The sequence below is a fragment of the Rattus norvegicus genome, chromosome 4, assembly GCF_036323735.1.
Source record: "Rattus norvegicus strain BN/NHsdMcwi chromosome 4, GRCr8, whole genome shotgun sequence".
NCBI lineage: Eukaryota > Metazoa > Chordata > Mammalia > Rodentia > Muridae > Rattus > Rattus norvegicus.
This window is the reverse complement of record NC_086022.1, coordinates 91,224,911-91,241,932: the sequence shown is the minus strand read 5'-3', so window position 1 is coordinate 91,241,932 and position 17,022 is coordinate 91,224,911. Positions and strand designations below refer to the sequence as shown.

At 39.6% G+C, this 17,022-nt stretch overlaps 1 protein-coding gene across 3 annotated transcripts in view; it reads right to left on the bottom strand.

Moving 5' to 3' along the window:
* Mmrn1 (multimerin 1) overlaps positions 1 to 17,022 on the bottom strand; it is a 75,401-nt gene that overhangs the window by 38,930 nt on the left and 19,449 nt on the right. For 2 of the 3 annotated variants that reach the window (XM_006236596.5, XM_001071128.8), the window contains exon 3: positions 7,874 to 8,700. In XM_006236596.5, the coding sequence (XP_006236658.1) occupies positions 7,874 to 8,454 (581 nt within the window). In that variant the 5' untranslated portion in view covers positions 8,455 to 8,700. Of the gene's footprint in view, positions 1 to 7,873; positions 8,701 to 17,022 lie in introns of those variants that run through there. The other variant, NM_001427207.1, reaches the window with a different exon arrangement.

The following is a 17,022-nucleotide window of genomic DNA, read 5'->3' as shown; positions in this document are numbered from 1 at the left end:
GATTAATAGCATTTAGTGCAGTGCTGAGCACAAAGTCAAATGAATAAAACCATAATGACATGTAAAAAATTAGGGATGATACATGCAGCAAAACTTCAGTGTTGAAAAAAATTAAATGAATCAGAGATGCTATGGATGGAAATAGAAACAGTAATTAAAATTGATAAATAGTTAATAAAAAACAACACAGCCTGTGCAGTCAACCCTAACTAGAGTGTATACCAGCATTCTGGACATTAACGAAGTAAATCCAATGAGCCATACGAATATGCTATGCAGAGCAGAAGATATAAAGTCCAGAAATGCAACCGTGAACACTTTATATGATTATGTAACTTGAGTTCTTAAAGAGGGTAAGAGGGAGAAAGATGATGGTAGAATAAACATTTAATGAAAAGTAAGATAGTTTCGAAGTTCATTTTTTTTTCAAAAAATTCTAAGACACTTGCTGAATTCCTTGAGAGCAAATCCACAGTCAAGCCTGACTTAAGTACATCTCATCAAATTCCAGAAATGAGTGTGTAGAAAGAAAAATGATGAAATCACATCCCAACCATGTCCATTCATCTTGTGAGCCAGAGAGGACCAACCAATGAGGGTACCCCTGACAGTGACCACACAGAAACACATCTGTAAGAAATCAGGACAACAGTCTCAGAAGTATCAAGTTCAGGTATGCAAGCTCTTGGAATTCAGATGAATGCCATCCTGAATATGCAGTTTTTAGATCTTACGCTTCCTTATTCTGTCATTTGACTCGAAATGACAGTGTGGTGGGGAAGCTCCTAGCACTATAGATGACTACTTGTGGTCATGTAAACCAGAGTACCCCTACCCTAAATCAAGCCAATGCTCTCCCTGAAGCAGGGACTTGGGATAGAGGGACTTCATTGTTTGATTAACATTTCTTTCCTGGCATTCCATTATTGAGATGCATTTGGAAATCCATGTGTCTTCTAGCTATGACTGGGAAGTTACAATAAAGAAATCTAAAGACACAAATATGACAAGACCAGTTGACAAGGCACCATGAATGGGGGAATCCCACAGGATGAAGAGCTATAGGCAATTAACAACTGCTGAGAGGGGATGAGTTAGTCTTCTCCAGGGAGGATCTTAATTGGTTTTTAAAATACCAAGTGGTCAGCTCTAAAAACTTATAAGCAACTTACATATAAGCAACTAAATGGATTTGCAGTGTGTATGTGTTTATTTGTAACAATAATAAAGAAAAAGAGCCCAATAATTTGAGGGCAAATTGTAGGATATAGTACAGGAGATGTTGGAGTGAGGAAATGAAAGGGGAATAATATAATAGGTTCCTTTTAATTAAACATAAAATAAATTTATAGAGCCCAAACACCACAGAAAGCATCACAATAGATGAGATGAAGAGGATGGAGTATCACAGACAGGAATCTACATCGAGAAATTCTATGTTTAGATGTCAGGAATGAGTAAGTAAACCAATGAGATAAATCAAAAATTCTAGAAAACTTTCAAGAGACCAAGATTAAGAATCCACAAGAAAGGAAAAAAAACTGTATCAGAAAATTTCTGAAAGATAGGGGAAAACAGTTTTTATCATTAGATAAGTAATCCTGACTGAAAACCAAGAAAGAAAATTCAAAGTAAATGTGAACAACAGACTAAATTGATGTTAGTGGCACCCCCAGAAATAGGTTGCACATTTTTGCAGAGCTCGTGAAGCTCACTCTAAAAGAGATCACGTTTTATTCCATAAAAGTCTTAACAAACACACAAGAATTTTTTAAAAGCTTAATCTAAAGCCTGCTGTGTACTAATGTATCTGTTCAATGTAGCTTTGTTTTCTGTACAAAAAGCTTAACAGTGTGTCCTGGGTCACAGGGTTATGAGACTAACATATTTGGAACACATCGCTGAGAACGGTAAGGAAATGGTTTTGTGGCTATACATACATGTACACTGCATATATTATACATAAATAGCCATGGCTTCCATGTAATCACCTGAGAAATCCCTCTTAACTATAATTGATTCTCTGTTCCAAATCAATAATCTCCAGAAAACAAATACAGAAGGCTGTCACCGCCACCTATGCTTGATTCAAATGAGAGAGGGCAGCTCTCAAGATGACGTTAGTATTCAAAATGTCTTTACAGTCACAAGGAATTAGGAACGCAAGTATTCTTAACATCTTATACAGTATTTTGCAAGGATTTTATTTGATAAGATTGAGGGAAAGAAGTCCTTTGTCAAAGCTAAACAAACTTAAAAGCGTGAAATGCCATATTGTTTACTACACATTAATGAGAAGATTCAAAGAAATTCATATAGTATGAACAAAAGAAGTAAAAACGAAAAGCATGGGTTTACATTGAACAAGACAAGGGACACCACACACACACACACACACACACACACACACACACACACACACACACACACACCTGTGGTCAAACTGTGATGTGACCTTTTAAAAGAATTACCAAACTTTATTTTTCTTTTATTCTGGTATTCTTTAGACTGTGACCTCAGCAGAGTGTGGCAGATGGCTTCAGTTCCAGCAGGGGTCAGGCTTTCCCAGCTAGCAGACTGGTTAGATGTGTGATGTCTGTTTTTCTGCTTAGCTGACTAGTCCTTCCTATCAACTGACTTCTCCAGCATGTCTTCTTAAATAATACATTTTTAACTTACAGCCTTATAATTAGAAAAGGAAAAGGTGTGGCAATCCGGAAGTTTCCTATTTAATTACCCAGTTTGAATAAGCACTTGTTTAATTCTAGAACTTTAAATGTATACATTTACTAACCATGAAAGATAATGAAAGTCCCTAACTAATGGGAGATATTAAAATGCAGAAGACACTCTAGTGTTTGTTTTCACTGACAGTAACGGAAGCATCTGAATGTCTACAAGATGAAAGCTTTCTTTAGTGTAAGGATGTTTCTGGAATTTTGCAAAGTGAAATAATCTCCTTTGGATGTCTGAATTCCTCAGACTTAACTAGAAAGTTTCAAATACTGTGTGGACTGAGGACATCCAGAAAAACAGAGTCCTGTTTGGACAAGCGTTTATTTCCATCCCTGCGCCCAATGACTATCATCTCTTTCCCACCATCCTGCAGAGGCCAGGCCACTCAGACTAGAGCAAGGAGTTCGTGTAAACTCTGTATCACATCACTGAAATCTTGGATATTTCAGTTCTTACTTTATTCCTTCTCAATAGAACTCACAAATTAGTTTTTGTCCTGTTGTGTGTAGAACAGTCTTTTCTCCTCTCCTTTCTGTGGTCATTCAAATGAAGGCTGTAGTGTAAGCATCTGCCACGGAATCATTGGATATGCTCATGCACGCCGGCCAGCCCAACCCTTGGCATTCGAGAGCCAGAAATTCAAGGCCAACCTTAGCAGCACAGCAAGTTGAAAGCCAGCCTGAGCTACATAAAACTCCCAACCCTTTTCTTAATTCTTAATTCTCTTTCAGTACCACACACACTCATGACATGAAATATTTCTCTGTACTGTTTTGACTGCCCTTTGAGGTCTCAGACTGCACGCTAATCCATTTCCCCCCAGGTTCCTTGATTTCTGTCTTTGTTCTGTTCCTCTCTCTGTTCCAAACACTGAATAGAATTGCCAGTCAGACAGGCAAAGCCCATGCTTTCATGAAAGTCAAATAGCTGTCTGCAAACATAGGTGAGTGTTCTAAATGAAAATGTGGGTGAGATAAAAAGGGGACAGTGAGCCAGGGGGCTGATGTCAGACTGTCAGAGAGGGTGACATCAAAATCAATGTTGAAAGAGAAAAAGGAGTCCTATTCTAAACACTCATAGGGGAACATTTCAAGAATAAATACATCCTCTGAGGTCCTGGAAGGATGGATGCGAACTTGCTCAGTCCTGAGTCTGGAGGTCTCAAAGGGTGTTGTGAGCTTGGAGGAAGATGGTGAGGCTCCAGATGCCCCCAAACATTGAGAAACACTTTTCTGAGAATTCAGAAGGTGTTTTGAAATGTATCCATTGACCAGTCAGTTACTATTCCCAATACCTTATTAAAGCTGGTTTCATTTCTTTTTCATTTTAAGTTTACTAAAGTGTGAGATGATAAAGTACGTCAGTTCCCCTTTCGTGTCAATACTTAAAATGCTCATTTTAGTCATCATAAAGAGAATCATTATGTGAAATGATAAACATTAGCCTGATTTTCAAGTTTAAAAGAACTGTCATCATGTGGAGCATGAGTGGGACACTGGTGTGTGGACACTGGTAACTTAGAAGGGTGGGATGAGGACAAGACAAGAAGCAGAGTGACACAGAACATAGTAAAGCTACAGCAAGAAGAGATTTGCTGATAGATCAGAAAGTATTTCTACAGACAGGAAAATGTAGAGCGTCTACTGAGGCCTCTAGTTACAGAACCAGCTGCATTCACTAAGATGGCTGCAATTGGGATTCTCATATACAGTGGGTGGGGGTGTACGCCAAGTGAAACAGGTAGTTGTGTACCTCATTCCATCTCTTATCGCCAGTCAAGGTCTCCTGACCCCATTCAGAATGGTTGGCTCATTTGACTCAATTTCTTCTCTTCAGCTTTACATATGTTAACAACACATGTGTCCCATTGAACAAGGGGCGGTCACAGTGGACTAGACCTCCTCCTTACACTTGTCACCATGTGTTCCGGGTCTTATGAGTGTGCTGTATGGAGGAGTTCACGGACACTAAGTTTTAGCATGATCACAACATTGAGAACATGTTGGGTGTCCAGCAAATGTCTGTCCTACATAGAAATGCCCCAGTTCTAATTTCATCTTTTGTGCTTATTTTAATGTGCTTGGTCATTTACAAACACCCCTTCTGCCAGACAGGAAACCACAGATCTTATGTAGCTGACAGCCCCCAGAGTGCTAAAAGGGAACCAAGTAAGATGCAAATAATTCACATGAATCTTGGAGAAGAGAACCTATTATAGATGCAAGTATTCCTTTTCGCTAAGAATTTTTACTCAATCGCGAACACAATAGAGTGATGAAGGTTTGATGGGTTCAGTGTTCATTCTCACTGAGACTCTAGGGAATAGCTCTACTCACAAATGAACCCCATATTTCATGTTCTCTTTTCCACTCTCCTACATACCCCATACCACCCATGCCAGAGCACCCTGTGTTTATTTATCATGCATGTCACATTAAAGAGACTTAAATAACACTCAGAGTAGTCCCTACATGCAAAGAGATCATGAGTTCTTTGTGAGAATCTTTCTCAGAGCTGGGCAGTGGTGGTGCATGCCTTTAATCCTAGTACTAGAGGCAGAGGTAGATGTTAGCTGGAGGTAGCCTGGTCTGCATAGTGACTTAGAGGACAGCCAGGGTTACACAGAGAGTCCGTGTCTCAAACAAACAAACAAACAAACAAACAAACACACACACAATAAAGAAACAAGCAAACAAATTCTTCTCTGTTGTAAGTAAAGTGATAATTCTGAGAACCACAGTGGACATTTGAGGGGCTGCCTAATAGCTCCAGAAGGCAACGACTGGGTGTAAAAGGAATAGATATTGGGAAAAGACCAAGCTATCTGAACAAAGAGAGAGGAAAGGAAGATGCAGTATACTGTGAACCAAAGAACCAAAGTTTGAACGGACTGAAAGTGATAGCAGATGAGTGTTGGGACAACATGCAAGGTTGTGTGAGTAACTGGGTAAGGAATCTGAAAGACATTCTGGAGGCAGCCAAGAGCCCTTGGAGATTCATAAAGAATGATACACTCACCCTGTCCTCCCAATTAAGATGACGGCCTCTCTTCTACTGAGGGAGTGACCTAGAGGAGCTGGCTGCCAAGCCTCTGAAACCAGCTCATCTTTTTGCCCTGAGATATAACTAAACGAATTTGTCAATTATTTACTCTCTCTTGAAAGACACCATGACTGAATGTTCCCTTTGTTATGGAGTTCTTGTTATATGTAATCGCTAACTAGGTCAGCACGCATGCACACACACACACACATACACACACATATACACACGGGGGGGCTTGGGGAGAAGAGGGAGGGAGGGAGAGGGAGGAGAGAGAGGGAGGAGAGAGAGGGAGAGACATGCCATATAAATGTTATCATAGTTAATCAAATGAAAACAAAAAAATTATTTCAATTCAAGTCTCCTTTGGATCTTCATGTATTGAGAGAGAGAGAGAGAGAGAGAGAGAGAGAGAGAGAGAGAGAGAGAGACAGAGACAGAGACAGAGACAGAGAGACAGAGAGAGAGAGAGAGAGAGAGAGAGAGAGAGAGAGAGAGAGAGAGGGGCCTGGCTTTTCTCTCATACTACTATCATTTGGACGACCGAGTGAGTAGGGCAACTTAGACTGAGTAGAGAAGATTACTAAAAGAGAAATACAGGTTCTTCAGGACAGCAAAGAAGGAAATCTCTAAATCAATTATTACTTTATTATATAAACAACTTGATTATTCTCATTAGGGAACCCATAGGGTAAATTGCTGTTCAACTATTTGTATTTCAAACATAGTTTTCTCGAAACAAATACTGAATTTTGGGAAATTATAGTTATGTTAGTACTTGCTTTTTATAGTAAATACAAATGCATACAGATAGGACATTCAAATTCTTTGTATGGCCTGGCAGAATGCCAGGCACATGATGGACACGCATAAATAATGGTCACATCAATAAGTCTTACCAAGTGTTGAGAGTAAGGATCTTAGGCAAAATAACAAATGTTACTTCAAAGTCTGAACCAATTTTAATGTCAAGTCTAACGTTTATTTATAAAATGATTAAATAGCAATTTTAATTATGATACGATGATGTACACTTCTTATTTAAGTGGCTCTTTAGTTGAATTGTCTTTTCATTTGCTTTATTGGCTTTCTATCTTAAAATACACTCCTAATTGCAGACGTATGAAAACCTCACGGTCATTTCCTATAAATGTTCAGGAGCTGTTTTGCATTTAAAGAACATTTAATTCCAGATACCAGTAAAATATGGTAAGTAGAAATGATGCATGAAAACAATTTAGAAAAGATTCTCAATAGATACCATTTGTCATTTTTAGTTAATTAGGAATTTCTTACTAAGTAAAATGTGTGTTAGCTGCTATACAAGACATCTACTCATCCAAGATAAATATGACTGGTAGGTAGCATTTGTTTCACAATGAAACTGGGTTATTCCAGATTCTAAGTGGATTTTTTTTAGCTAAAAATCATACATATCTGTATATTTTTAAAGTCTTATGACCTTGAAATTCTATCAATAAACAGACTTGACTTATAGAATCCCAGACACTCAAATGTGCCAACTTTAACTTCCTGGTGTCCTGCTCTTTATGCTCTCTGGCGAACAGCTTGCTTAAAACACCTTTCACACATTAGGTGTGAACTACTATTTTTAAGTTAAAACTTATTGTATTATTGGTGCAATGTCTAACTCATTTTAGGCACTTGAAGCTATTTCACTATGGGTAAAATTATGTACCGGTTGGCATATACCTCTAAATACACAGATAAGTAAATCATATGAGAATAAAACATTCATTTGCTTTGGCGTGCGTTTTTCTGTGTTTTGTTTTTGGGTCCATTTGAGACTTTTGTTACATTGCTCATTTAAACTTAGTTTTATTTTACTTCAGCAATGCAAACAGCTATCACTTTAAATCAAGCAGAAAAGAAGGCTTTGTGATTCATTGTCCTCCTGACAAGTGTAACCCTCTGGGATAACTGGACAATGATTTCCTCATCATCTGTTCTATAAGCCACAGACATCTAAGTCCTCTTAAGTGAAGTTTTCATGATAACCTTTCATAGCGGGACCTGTAGCATTTACACATATTAGACAGTATAGTCAGAGACAGAAGAACAGAATGTTTCTTACTTTCCTCTAGTTGTTTCAAAACTTGACTTTTGATAGCTGGGTCTTTGATTTCCGCTGTTACCACTTCTCCTGAGGTGTGTTTCCCTTGCAGACCTGTTTCCTATGTCTCCAGATGACTTAGGGGAGACTGCTTGTTGATTGGACTTTCTGGAAAAACTCTGAAGGAATTTCAACGTGGCATTAGCAAGCATGACCGTTTCTGCTCCGGAGCTGGGCTTGATGCTGGGTTTGCCCTGGAGAGAAAGAGGCAATGATGCCAATGCTGTCCCTGTCTTCTCTGTGGGTGTGGGTGTTTGGCTTCTCCCCTCAGGAGGGGTGCTTGACTCAGAGGGCTGTAGTATTGATTGTAGAAGAGTGTCTTCAGAAGGTCTCTCAGGAGCTAAAGGAACCTCAGGGGGAGGATTCTGAGTGGCCGAGAGCACTTGAAGGCTTAGTACTTCACTTACAGGTGCTGAAGTGGAGTTCCGAGTCGGTGATGAGTCTTCATCCTCAGGTACAGCCCATGAATGCTGAGTGTTGGTTAGGCCAAAGACCATGCCCCATAAAATAGAAAGCAGGACAAGAAACTTTTGTCCCTGCATGGCAGTAAAGTTTACACACAAAAATTCATATGGAACTGTGAGGCGAAGTTCTTCCAGCCTTTCTGGTAGCCACTTCCGTACTGAATGTTTTAAAGTTGGTTTTTGACAACCTGATCTGCGCAAAGGAAACAGGTTTCTGTGTTTGCAATGTACTCAGGAAGTTGGTTTTCCTGTTTCTGTGGTTGCTCTGCGATCTGTGACCCTCCTAGGATGGATCAATGGATGTGCTGAAGGACCTCTGAGAAGCTGAGGGGAAAGGAGGAAACATGGGCAATTATCAGCAGGAAAAGACAGGAGAGACCATGAAACAACTTTCCCTTTCCAAGGTACACTCAAGTGTCTCCACCTTTAAAATGAAACTTCCCATTGGCTATGAAGGGTGGAAATTCTTCAGGCTCGATGAAAGAGTTTAGTGTTTTGTTCTTTTGCATCAGGAAATAAAGAAAAGATTTTGTCACGATTTTCTTCCCATTGCACCACACCCAGAAGGCCACACTGTTCAATGGACACACACACACACACACACACACACACACACTGTGTTAGGGCTGTTGTGTCCTTTCCTGAACCACTGCTGAGGTGGTTTTTATGCTATGTCTTGGTTGTATCATTACTTAAAGTTAATCTCAAAAATTATAACTAAAAACAAGAAGTCTAAGCATTGAAACTATAAAGCCATACAAAAACCATTTAAATCTTTGATCTCTAAAAGCTTTACCAGTGACACAAATAACAGTATTTAGTAATAATATACAGTTATAGATAATAATATACTTATATTATCAGTAGTTAGTCTGTACTTTTTAATCTCTGGTATATGAGTGATAGTGTATAATCGGGAATTTGCCATTGAGAAATCAAAGAAGAAACAACATAGTCATTTAAATGGATCATTAATGCTACACTGTTGCTATAAACCAAGAGCAGGTGAGTTGTAGGCAATAGAAAATCAAGTTCAGAAAATGTTTTCTAAGGTTGATTAGGCTTCAGCTAAGTTCTATTCTCTGTGAGAACTTAGATGTTAGGGAGCTTCTAGGGAACCCTAACAGACACTAGACAAACTGACATTGTCTCAGTCTTTGTCACTCACACATTCATTCATTCAATCATTTATGAGCTCCAATTCCATGGGAGGGACTTTCTCTTAGGCACTAAAATTCTAAAGGAAGATCAGGAGATCAGGTCCAGTGTCACTTTATTTGTGGTCTGTTACACTGTTGATCATAGAAAAGTATGTGTGTATATGCGTGTGTGTGTGTGTGTGTGTGTGTGTGTGTGTGTGTGGTGTGAGGGGTGTGTGTGTATGTAGTGTGTGTGTGTGTGTGGTGTGTGTGTATGTGATGTGTGTGTGTGTGTGTGTGTGTGTGGTGTGAGGGGTATGTGCGTATGTAGTGTGTGTGTGTGTGGTGTGTGTGTATATGTGGTGTGTGTGTATGTGGTGTGTGTGTGTATGTGTGTTTGTGTGTGTGGTGTGAGGGGTGTGTGCGTATGTAGTGTGTGTGTGTGTGTGGTGTGTGTGTGTATATGTTGTGTGTGTATGTGGTGTGTGTGTGTATGTGTGTGTGTGTCTGTGTGTGTGTATGAATGGGAAACTGAAAAACTGAAAAACTGCTGCTGCCTACTTGTGATAAATCATTACAGTTATGTGTTATTATTCCTAATTATGGGCACTGGACACCAATGTTTGAAACAAACCATAATTTTCTCTGATTTGGCAAATACCTGTCCAAGTACATTTTCCAGCCTCAACTTTTGCCATTGATTTATATGATGGCATTGTTGACTGCCTTGAATGTGTAAGATACAATGTGATTTAAAACAAAGTGCAGGAGCCAGCAGCTGTGGCTTTGATATGGACTTCAAAACAGAATAACCAGAAACTCTATCCAGTCTTGACCCCAGAAGCAAAAGGGCTATACTGTCTGGTTTTGTGTGTCAACTTGATACATGCTGGAGTTATCACAGAGAAAAGAGCCTCCCTTGAGGAAATGCCTCCATGAGATCCAACTGTAAGGTATTTTCTCAACTAGTGATCAAAGGTGGGAAGGCCCATTGTGGGTGGTGCTACTCCTGGGCTGGTAATCCTGGGTTCCATAAGAAAGCAGGCTGAGCAAGCCAGGGGAAGCAAGCCAGTAAGTAACATCCCTCCATAGCCTCTGCATCAGCTCCTGCTTCCTGACCCACTTGAGTTCCAGTCCTGACTTCCTTTGGTGATGAACAGCAATGTGGAAATGTAAGGTGAATATACCCTTTCCCCAACTTGCTTCTTGGTCATGATGTTTGTGCAGAAATAGAAACTGTGGCAAAGAAAAGAGCCCCAAACTGCAAAAGTTTATCCTATGAACTTGGTTTTCAGTCATAAAAAACAGACATGATAGGAGACTTGCTTAGAACACAGAGGAGGAAACAGACTGAGGAGATATATATATATATCGGCAGTAACTCAGAAAACCTCTAGGAAAGCATTTTAACCATATAGTTAAAGTGCAATTTAATATCCATGATACAAGAATCTGTAGAAACAGATGGGCAAATACTTCCAAATGTTTGAAACATAGAATAGTGGCATGCTGTTTTCTTCCATTTTCTGTATTTGTTTGTTTCCGTGGTTTAGTGAGACCACCTGATCCTAGCCACAATAAAGTGAGTGTTGGTGGCAAAGAGCTCCTTCCCTGGATTTATACATGTTACCAACTAGCTGACAAATGGTCATCAGATTGGATGGTAATGACCAATACATCTAGCCTTTTGTGAGATATTGAACCGTATGATATGTGTGCTTGAATCCATGCAGGCTTGCAAATGACCTTGTGATCAATATGCTAAAGGTCCAGCATGTCATTATTGATCTACTAAGTCCTGCTGTTTTGTAACTCCCCTGAGTATGCTTGCTGGTGTATGGATCAGATTTATTCATTAAACACTTACACTACAAAAGCTATTAAAGGCCCAACCTCAGAAAGTTCTGTTTTCTGAGACTTATTAAAGAGTTAAAGATAAAACTCCTGGGCTAAAGAGATGTATTATTTAATAATATCAGTATATTATTTCCTGGTGATACCATATAGAAAGTGATGCTAATGAGGGAGGGATAGAGAAGGTGGTTAAGAGAGAGAGGAAGGGAAGGAAGGTGCCAGAGAACTAGGGAGAAAGGAGAGGGAGACAGAAAGGGAATGAGGGGTAGGGAGGAAGAGGAGGAGAAAGGGAGGGAAAGACAAGAGATAAAGAGTGGAAGGAGAGGGAGGGAGACAGGGAAAAGAGGGAAGGAGTCAGAGAAGTGGGGGAGAGGGGAAAGAATTATTTGGGAGAAGACAAAGTACAAACAGGCAGGTAGCAATGAGAATGGGAAAGAACAGTGGGCTGGGGGACATGATGAAGCCCATTATTTTGTATACAATCAAGAAATAAAATAAAATAAATGTTTTTATACTTCAAATAACACTATTATTATTATTTTTTATTGACAAAATTCTGCTATCACACTGCAGCATTTATACCGTTAGACTGTGCTACCGACTTATCCATTTTGATGTTTTATAAGAAATAAAACATGAGATTCAATGTTTTGTACCATCTGAGTATCTTTGGCATTTTATCATTGAAATTAATATTAAATAGACTCGGCATAATTTCTTACTTCCAGGTAATGAGATAAGCAACTTGTTTTATTTTCTCATATCCCCTACAATCTACACGAGTCAGTCTTCTAATAAAATGAAATGCATTAAGCACTTATTAAATTAGAACAAAGTACAGCACGTGCTGTTAAGACTCACGTGGAGGGCACGACTGTAGATTGTACCACGTTCTGTATGAAGCCATTTTATGTCTGCAACAATAATCACCAAGCAAGAGGGTTCAGTGTATTTCCCGCTTTACGTGGAGTTCATTTTCTTAAAATAGTTTAAAACATATTAAATAAAAATTTATTCTTCTCTTTCTCTATAAATCGTAAAGAATCCTGGCAGATTCCAGAGTTTTCAGCTTTGTACAATTTTTCATTATTGAAAATATTAAAACCCTTAGAATTTCATATAGACAAAGGGAGTTACACAGTAAAGGCATGAGGAAGAAATTTACTACACAAAATTAAACTTAAGTTAAACAACTTATAAGCTGAAACATTAGTAACTAATGAAAAACATGTTTATGTTTACCCTTACCATTTAATAAAAATCGTCAATAAATACTTAAATTTAGGAGGAAATTGGAGAAAGTAATTCTCAAGTTGCCTTAATTTGCTTTCTCAGGTGTTTTAAACTCCTTTAGCTTTTCATTCTCACATCTACAGTACCAACAGAGAAACTTGAAATAATCTACTGATTCCTATTCACATTTATGAAATAGGGTGTTTTTTATATTCTGTAACTTTTCTATAAGTCGAATCATGTTTTATGTCTTTGGTCTGGTGACTTGTTATGTCCTACACAACACTGTAAGAGCTGATATTGCCACAGCCACTGCAAACACCTTTTGCCCCTTTCTTTGTTGGGATGGAGTCTCTGGGGAACAATCATCCTAGGTACCTGGTGTTTCCCAGGTATCATCTCAGAAGTTACGACTGTGTTCCTTCGTTCAGTCATTCTACTGTTTGACTGCTAAGAATGGGAGGGGCAATGTGGCATCCTCTCAGCTTCACAAAGGGAAGTGGACTCTTGATCTAAAGAAGCAGACAGTACTTATCCAGGAACACTGCTTGGAAGTCATGACAGATTGCAACCAGATTTCCCAGGCAAGCCTTTCCAAAATAAAACAGAAATCCCCACAGTTTCTATTTCATGATTTCTTATTTTAATCTAATTTTTAAAAATCTACTTATTTCTTCACAATTTCATATCTATACATGATGTTCTTTCACTAAATCTCCCACAGTCCCCTTCTGCCATTTTCCCTCTGCCACTGAATCCCTTCTTCCTGACCCTTTCTATTTTCATGTATTTGTGTGTGTGTGTGTGTGTGTGTGTGTGAGAGAGAGAGAGAGAGAGAGAGAGAGACAGAGAGACAGAGAGACAGAGAGACAGAGAGAGACAGAGACAGAGACAGAGAGAGACAGAGAGAGAGGGACAGAGGGACAGATGGACAGAGGGACAGAGGGACAGGACAGAGGGACAGAGGGACAGAGGGACAGAGGGACAGAGGGACAGAGGGACAGAGGGACAGAGGGACAGAGGGACAGAGGGAGAGAGATCCACTGTACTTTATTAGGGCTGCTGAATGAGTATAGATTGGAGTCATTTACCTACCTCAGTGAGGGCGATATACCGATAGTTCCAGCACATTGGCCAGTTAAGAGTCTTTGTATTAACCATCACCCACTACAAACAGAAGCTTTTCTGACCAAGACTGACAGCGGCACTAATCTATTACTATGGTTATAAATATTTAAAAGACCACCTTGACACTGTTCTGACTCTTTTTATGTGAAGTGAGTCATCTGAGAGGAGGGAACCTCAATTAAGACATTGTTTCCAGAATATCCAGCTGTAGGCAAGTCTCTAGGGTATGCTCTTAATTAGTGATTGATGTGTGAGGGTCCAGATCATTATAGCTGGGGACACCCCTGGGTTGGTGATTCTGAGCAAGCCATGAGGAGCAAGCCAACATCAGCACTTCTGAATGGACTCCATATTATTAGCTATTGCCTTCTGGTTCCTGCTCGGTTTGGGTCCTTGCCTTAGCTTCTCTAAATGGTCTATGACTTAGAATATATAAGTCAAATAAATCGTTTCCTGTCCAAAATGTACAGTTTTTTGTTGCTGTTTTTGTTTGTTATTTGTTTAATCGTTTCTTTTCTCCCCCTTTCATTGAAAATAAAGTTCTCGGACTGGGGATTTAGCTCAGTGGTAGAGCGCTTGCCTAGCAAGCGCAAGGCCCTGGATTCGGTCCCCAGCTCTGAAAAAAAGAAAAGAAAAAAAAAAGAAAATAAAGTTCTCCTTTTACCTTGCATAGTATATCCTGATTAGGGTTTCCTCCCTCTCTATTCTGCCCAGTATCTTCCCACATTTTCTTTCATTAAAGTCTACTTCCTTTCAGTTTCTCATTAGAAAAACAATAGGTTTCTAAGGGATAATGATAAAATATAACAAAATAAAATGTAATATAGCAAAACAACAACAACAACAGCAGCAGCAACAACAGCAATGACAACAACAGCAACGACAACGCCCTATCACATCAGAGTTGAACAGTGCAAACCATCAGAAGGAAGGGAGCCCAAGAGAAGTCACAAGAGTCAGAGATTCTCCCTCACACACGAGTAATCTCATAAAGCACTAAACTGGAATTCATATGCAGAGGACCTTGTGCAGAACTGTACCAAGCTCGTGTATGCTGCTTCAGTCTCTGCGAGTTCACACGCCGAGCTTTGGTCATGTTGGCTTAAAGGGCCTTTATTTCTCGATGTCCTCTATCCCCTCTGCCTCTTACATTCTTTCTGCCTGTCCTTCCTAGAGTTCCTTAAGCTTTGAGGGGAGAGATTTAATAGAGACATCTTGTTTAGGACTGGGTGTTCTAAGCTCTCCTTGCATATAAATCAGACATTTAGCCTGGTGTGTTTCTTCCCATCCTCTGCAGGAGGAAGCTTCTTTGATGATGGCTGAGCAAAGGCACTGATCTCTGAGTATAGCAGAATGTCTTTAGGAATCAATATATTTCTATTTTGTTTCATTTAAGAGTAGTAGAATTTAGTTTATCCATGGTCCAGCAGTCAACTACTCTCAAGTTGTTGGTTACTAAAGCAGGGATGTGAATAGGTTCAATCTGAGGAATAGGCCTTAAGTCAAATTACATATCAGTTGGTTACTCCCACAAGCTTTGTGCCATCATCGCCCTAGCATAGCTTACATGTAGGACCATGATAGATAACAGGGTTTTGGTTACCTGTTTCTCTTTTTGTAGCATGCAGAGTATGCGGCCTATACCAAAGCTGGTTATGGTGTCTTATCAAAGCAATAGTAATACTAAGACAGAGACATTCAACCAAACAATGGTAGTAGATTTCTCCTTGGGGTCTATGACTTCCCAGCGTGGATTTTAACCAAGTTTATAATACCAGGTATGATGGCTTCTGTGGAATGGGCCTAAAACCCCATTATAAATCAACCAGTTCCTCCGTAAGAGCCATGCTACAATTGTCCCATCTTGGTTGTTTTTGGAGTTCACATGGATCACAGTAGAGCAAAGCTGTTAATTCCTTTTCTTCCTCTGTAGCTTAAAGAGTACCTTACAGCACTATCAAGGCTGGATAGAAAGGAAGAAGTTTCTAGCCAGGTTTCAGTTTGGTTTCTCTGTGTCCTGCAACTAACATATGTCATGTCTCTAGAGATAGAAGCCTGTCTAGACCTGGTGGGCAATAAGGATTCTCCATTGAAGGCTGAAGCCTCCAGCAACTAAGCTCACTGGCATCTACTCCAGAGGACCAGGATTCAGTTTTCAACACACACTGGGAGGCTCACAAGTATCTGCCACTCCAGTTCTAGGGGAAGCCTGATGTTCTTTTATGCTCTCTGTGGGCATGCCTGCTTGTGATGCACAGACTTACATGCAGACAACCCCCTCCCACATATCAAACAAACAAACAAGAACCTTTGTTGTTTTGAGGCTCTCTGGGGCCTTTGTAACCAATTCATAATGGACTTCCTACACCCCTAGAATTGTGTGTTTGAATACTTGCAGAAGCCTGGAAGCTAGACAATGATAACTATATACACCTCTTAGCACAGCATCTACACAGATATTTTCTAAAACTATTTCTTATTCTTTGTTGGTCATGTAAGTAGAACAGCAGAGTAAAAGAGTTAACTTCAAAGTCTTTAAGATTTATTTTGATCACTTTAGAAATGAGAGGATTTTGTTTCTTAATGAAAATTCACATCTGTGACAAAATGAAATCATTAGTGACTTCTAGAAATGTTAAAATAGCATGTCGTTTTTTCCAATTACTTCTCAAAATTGCAGATATTATCTATAAAACACACACAATATTATTGAAATGGGACACAAAAACAGAGTGACAGTTCAGCCTAAGGCAGCACAGCCTGAAGACCTCTGGTTTCTCTGCTTTCTGCAGCTTTCTTACTGGAATACTCAGCAAATCCTGGAGAATGTGCAAGCTAGAAACATAAATAGTTAAAAACACTAAATCTGCTGAGGTGGACCACTGTTTCCAAGGGTGTTGACCCAAGGCCATGTCTCCAGAACATGGAACGGTAGTACATGTCTGGAATTCCAATGCTTTGAGTTGAGTGGAAAGAATGCCAAGAAACTCATGGGCCATTCATCTTGGCATATGCAGTGGGAACACAAAGTAAAGATCCTGTCTTGGGTTGGGGATTTAGCTCAGTGGTAGAGCGCTTGCCTAGCAAGTGCAAGGCCCTGGGTTCAGTCCTCAGCTCTGGGGAAAAAAAAGATCTTGTCTCAACAGGGTGGTTGGTAAGAACTCATGCCAAGGTTGACCTCTGATCTACATGTTCACACCATGACATATACATATAGCCCCATTTTTAGTCCTCCCCTTCCACACTCCTCACCCCCTCATACACATACATACACACATCCCACAAATATACA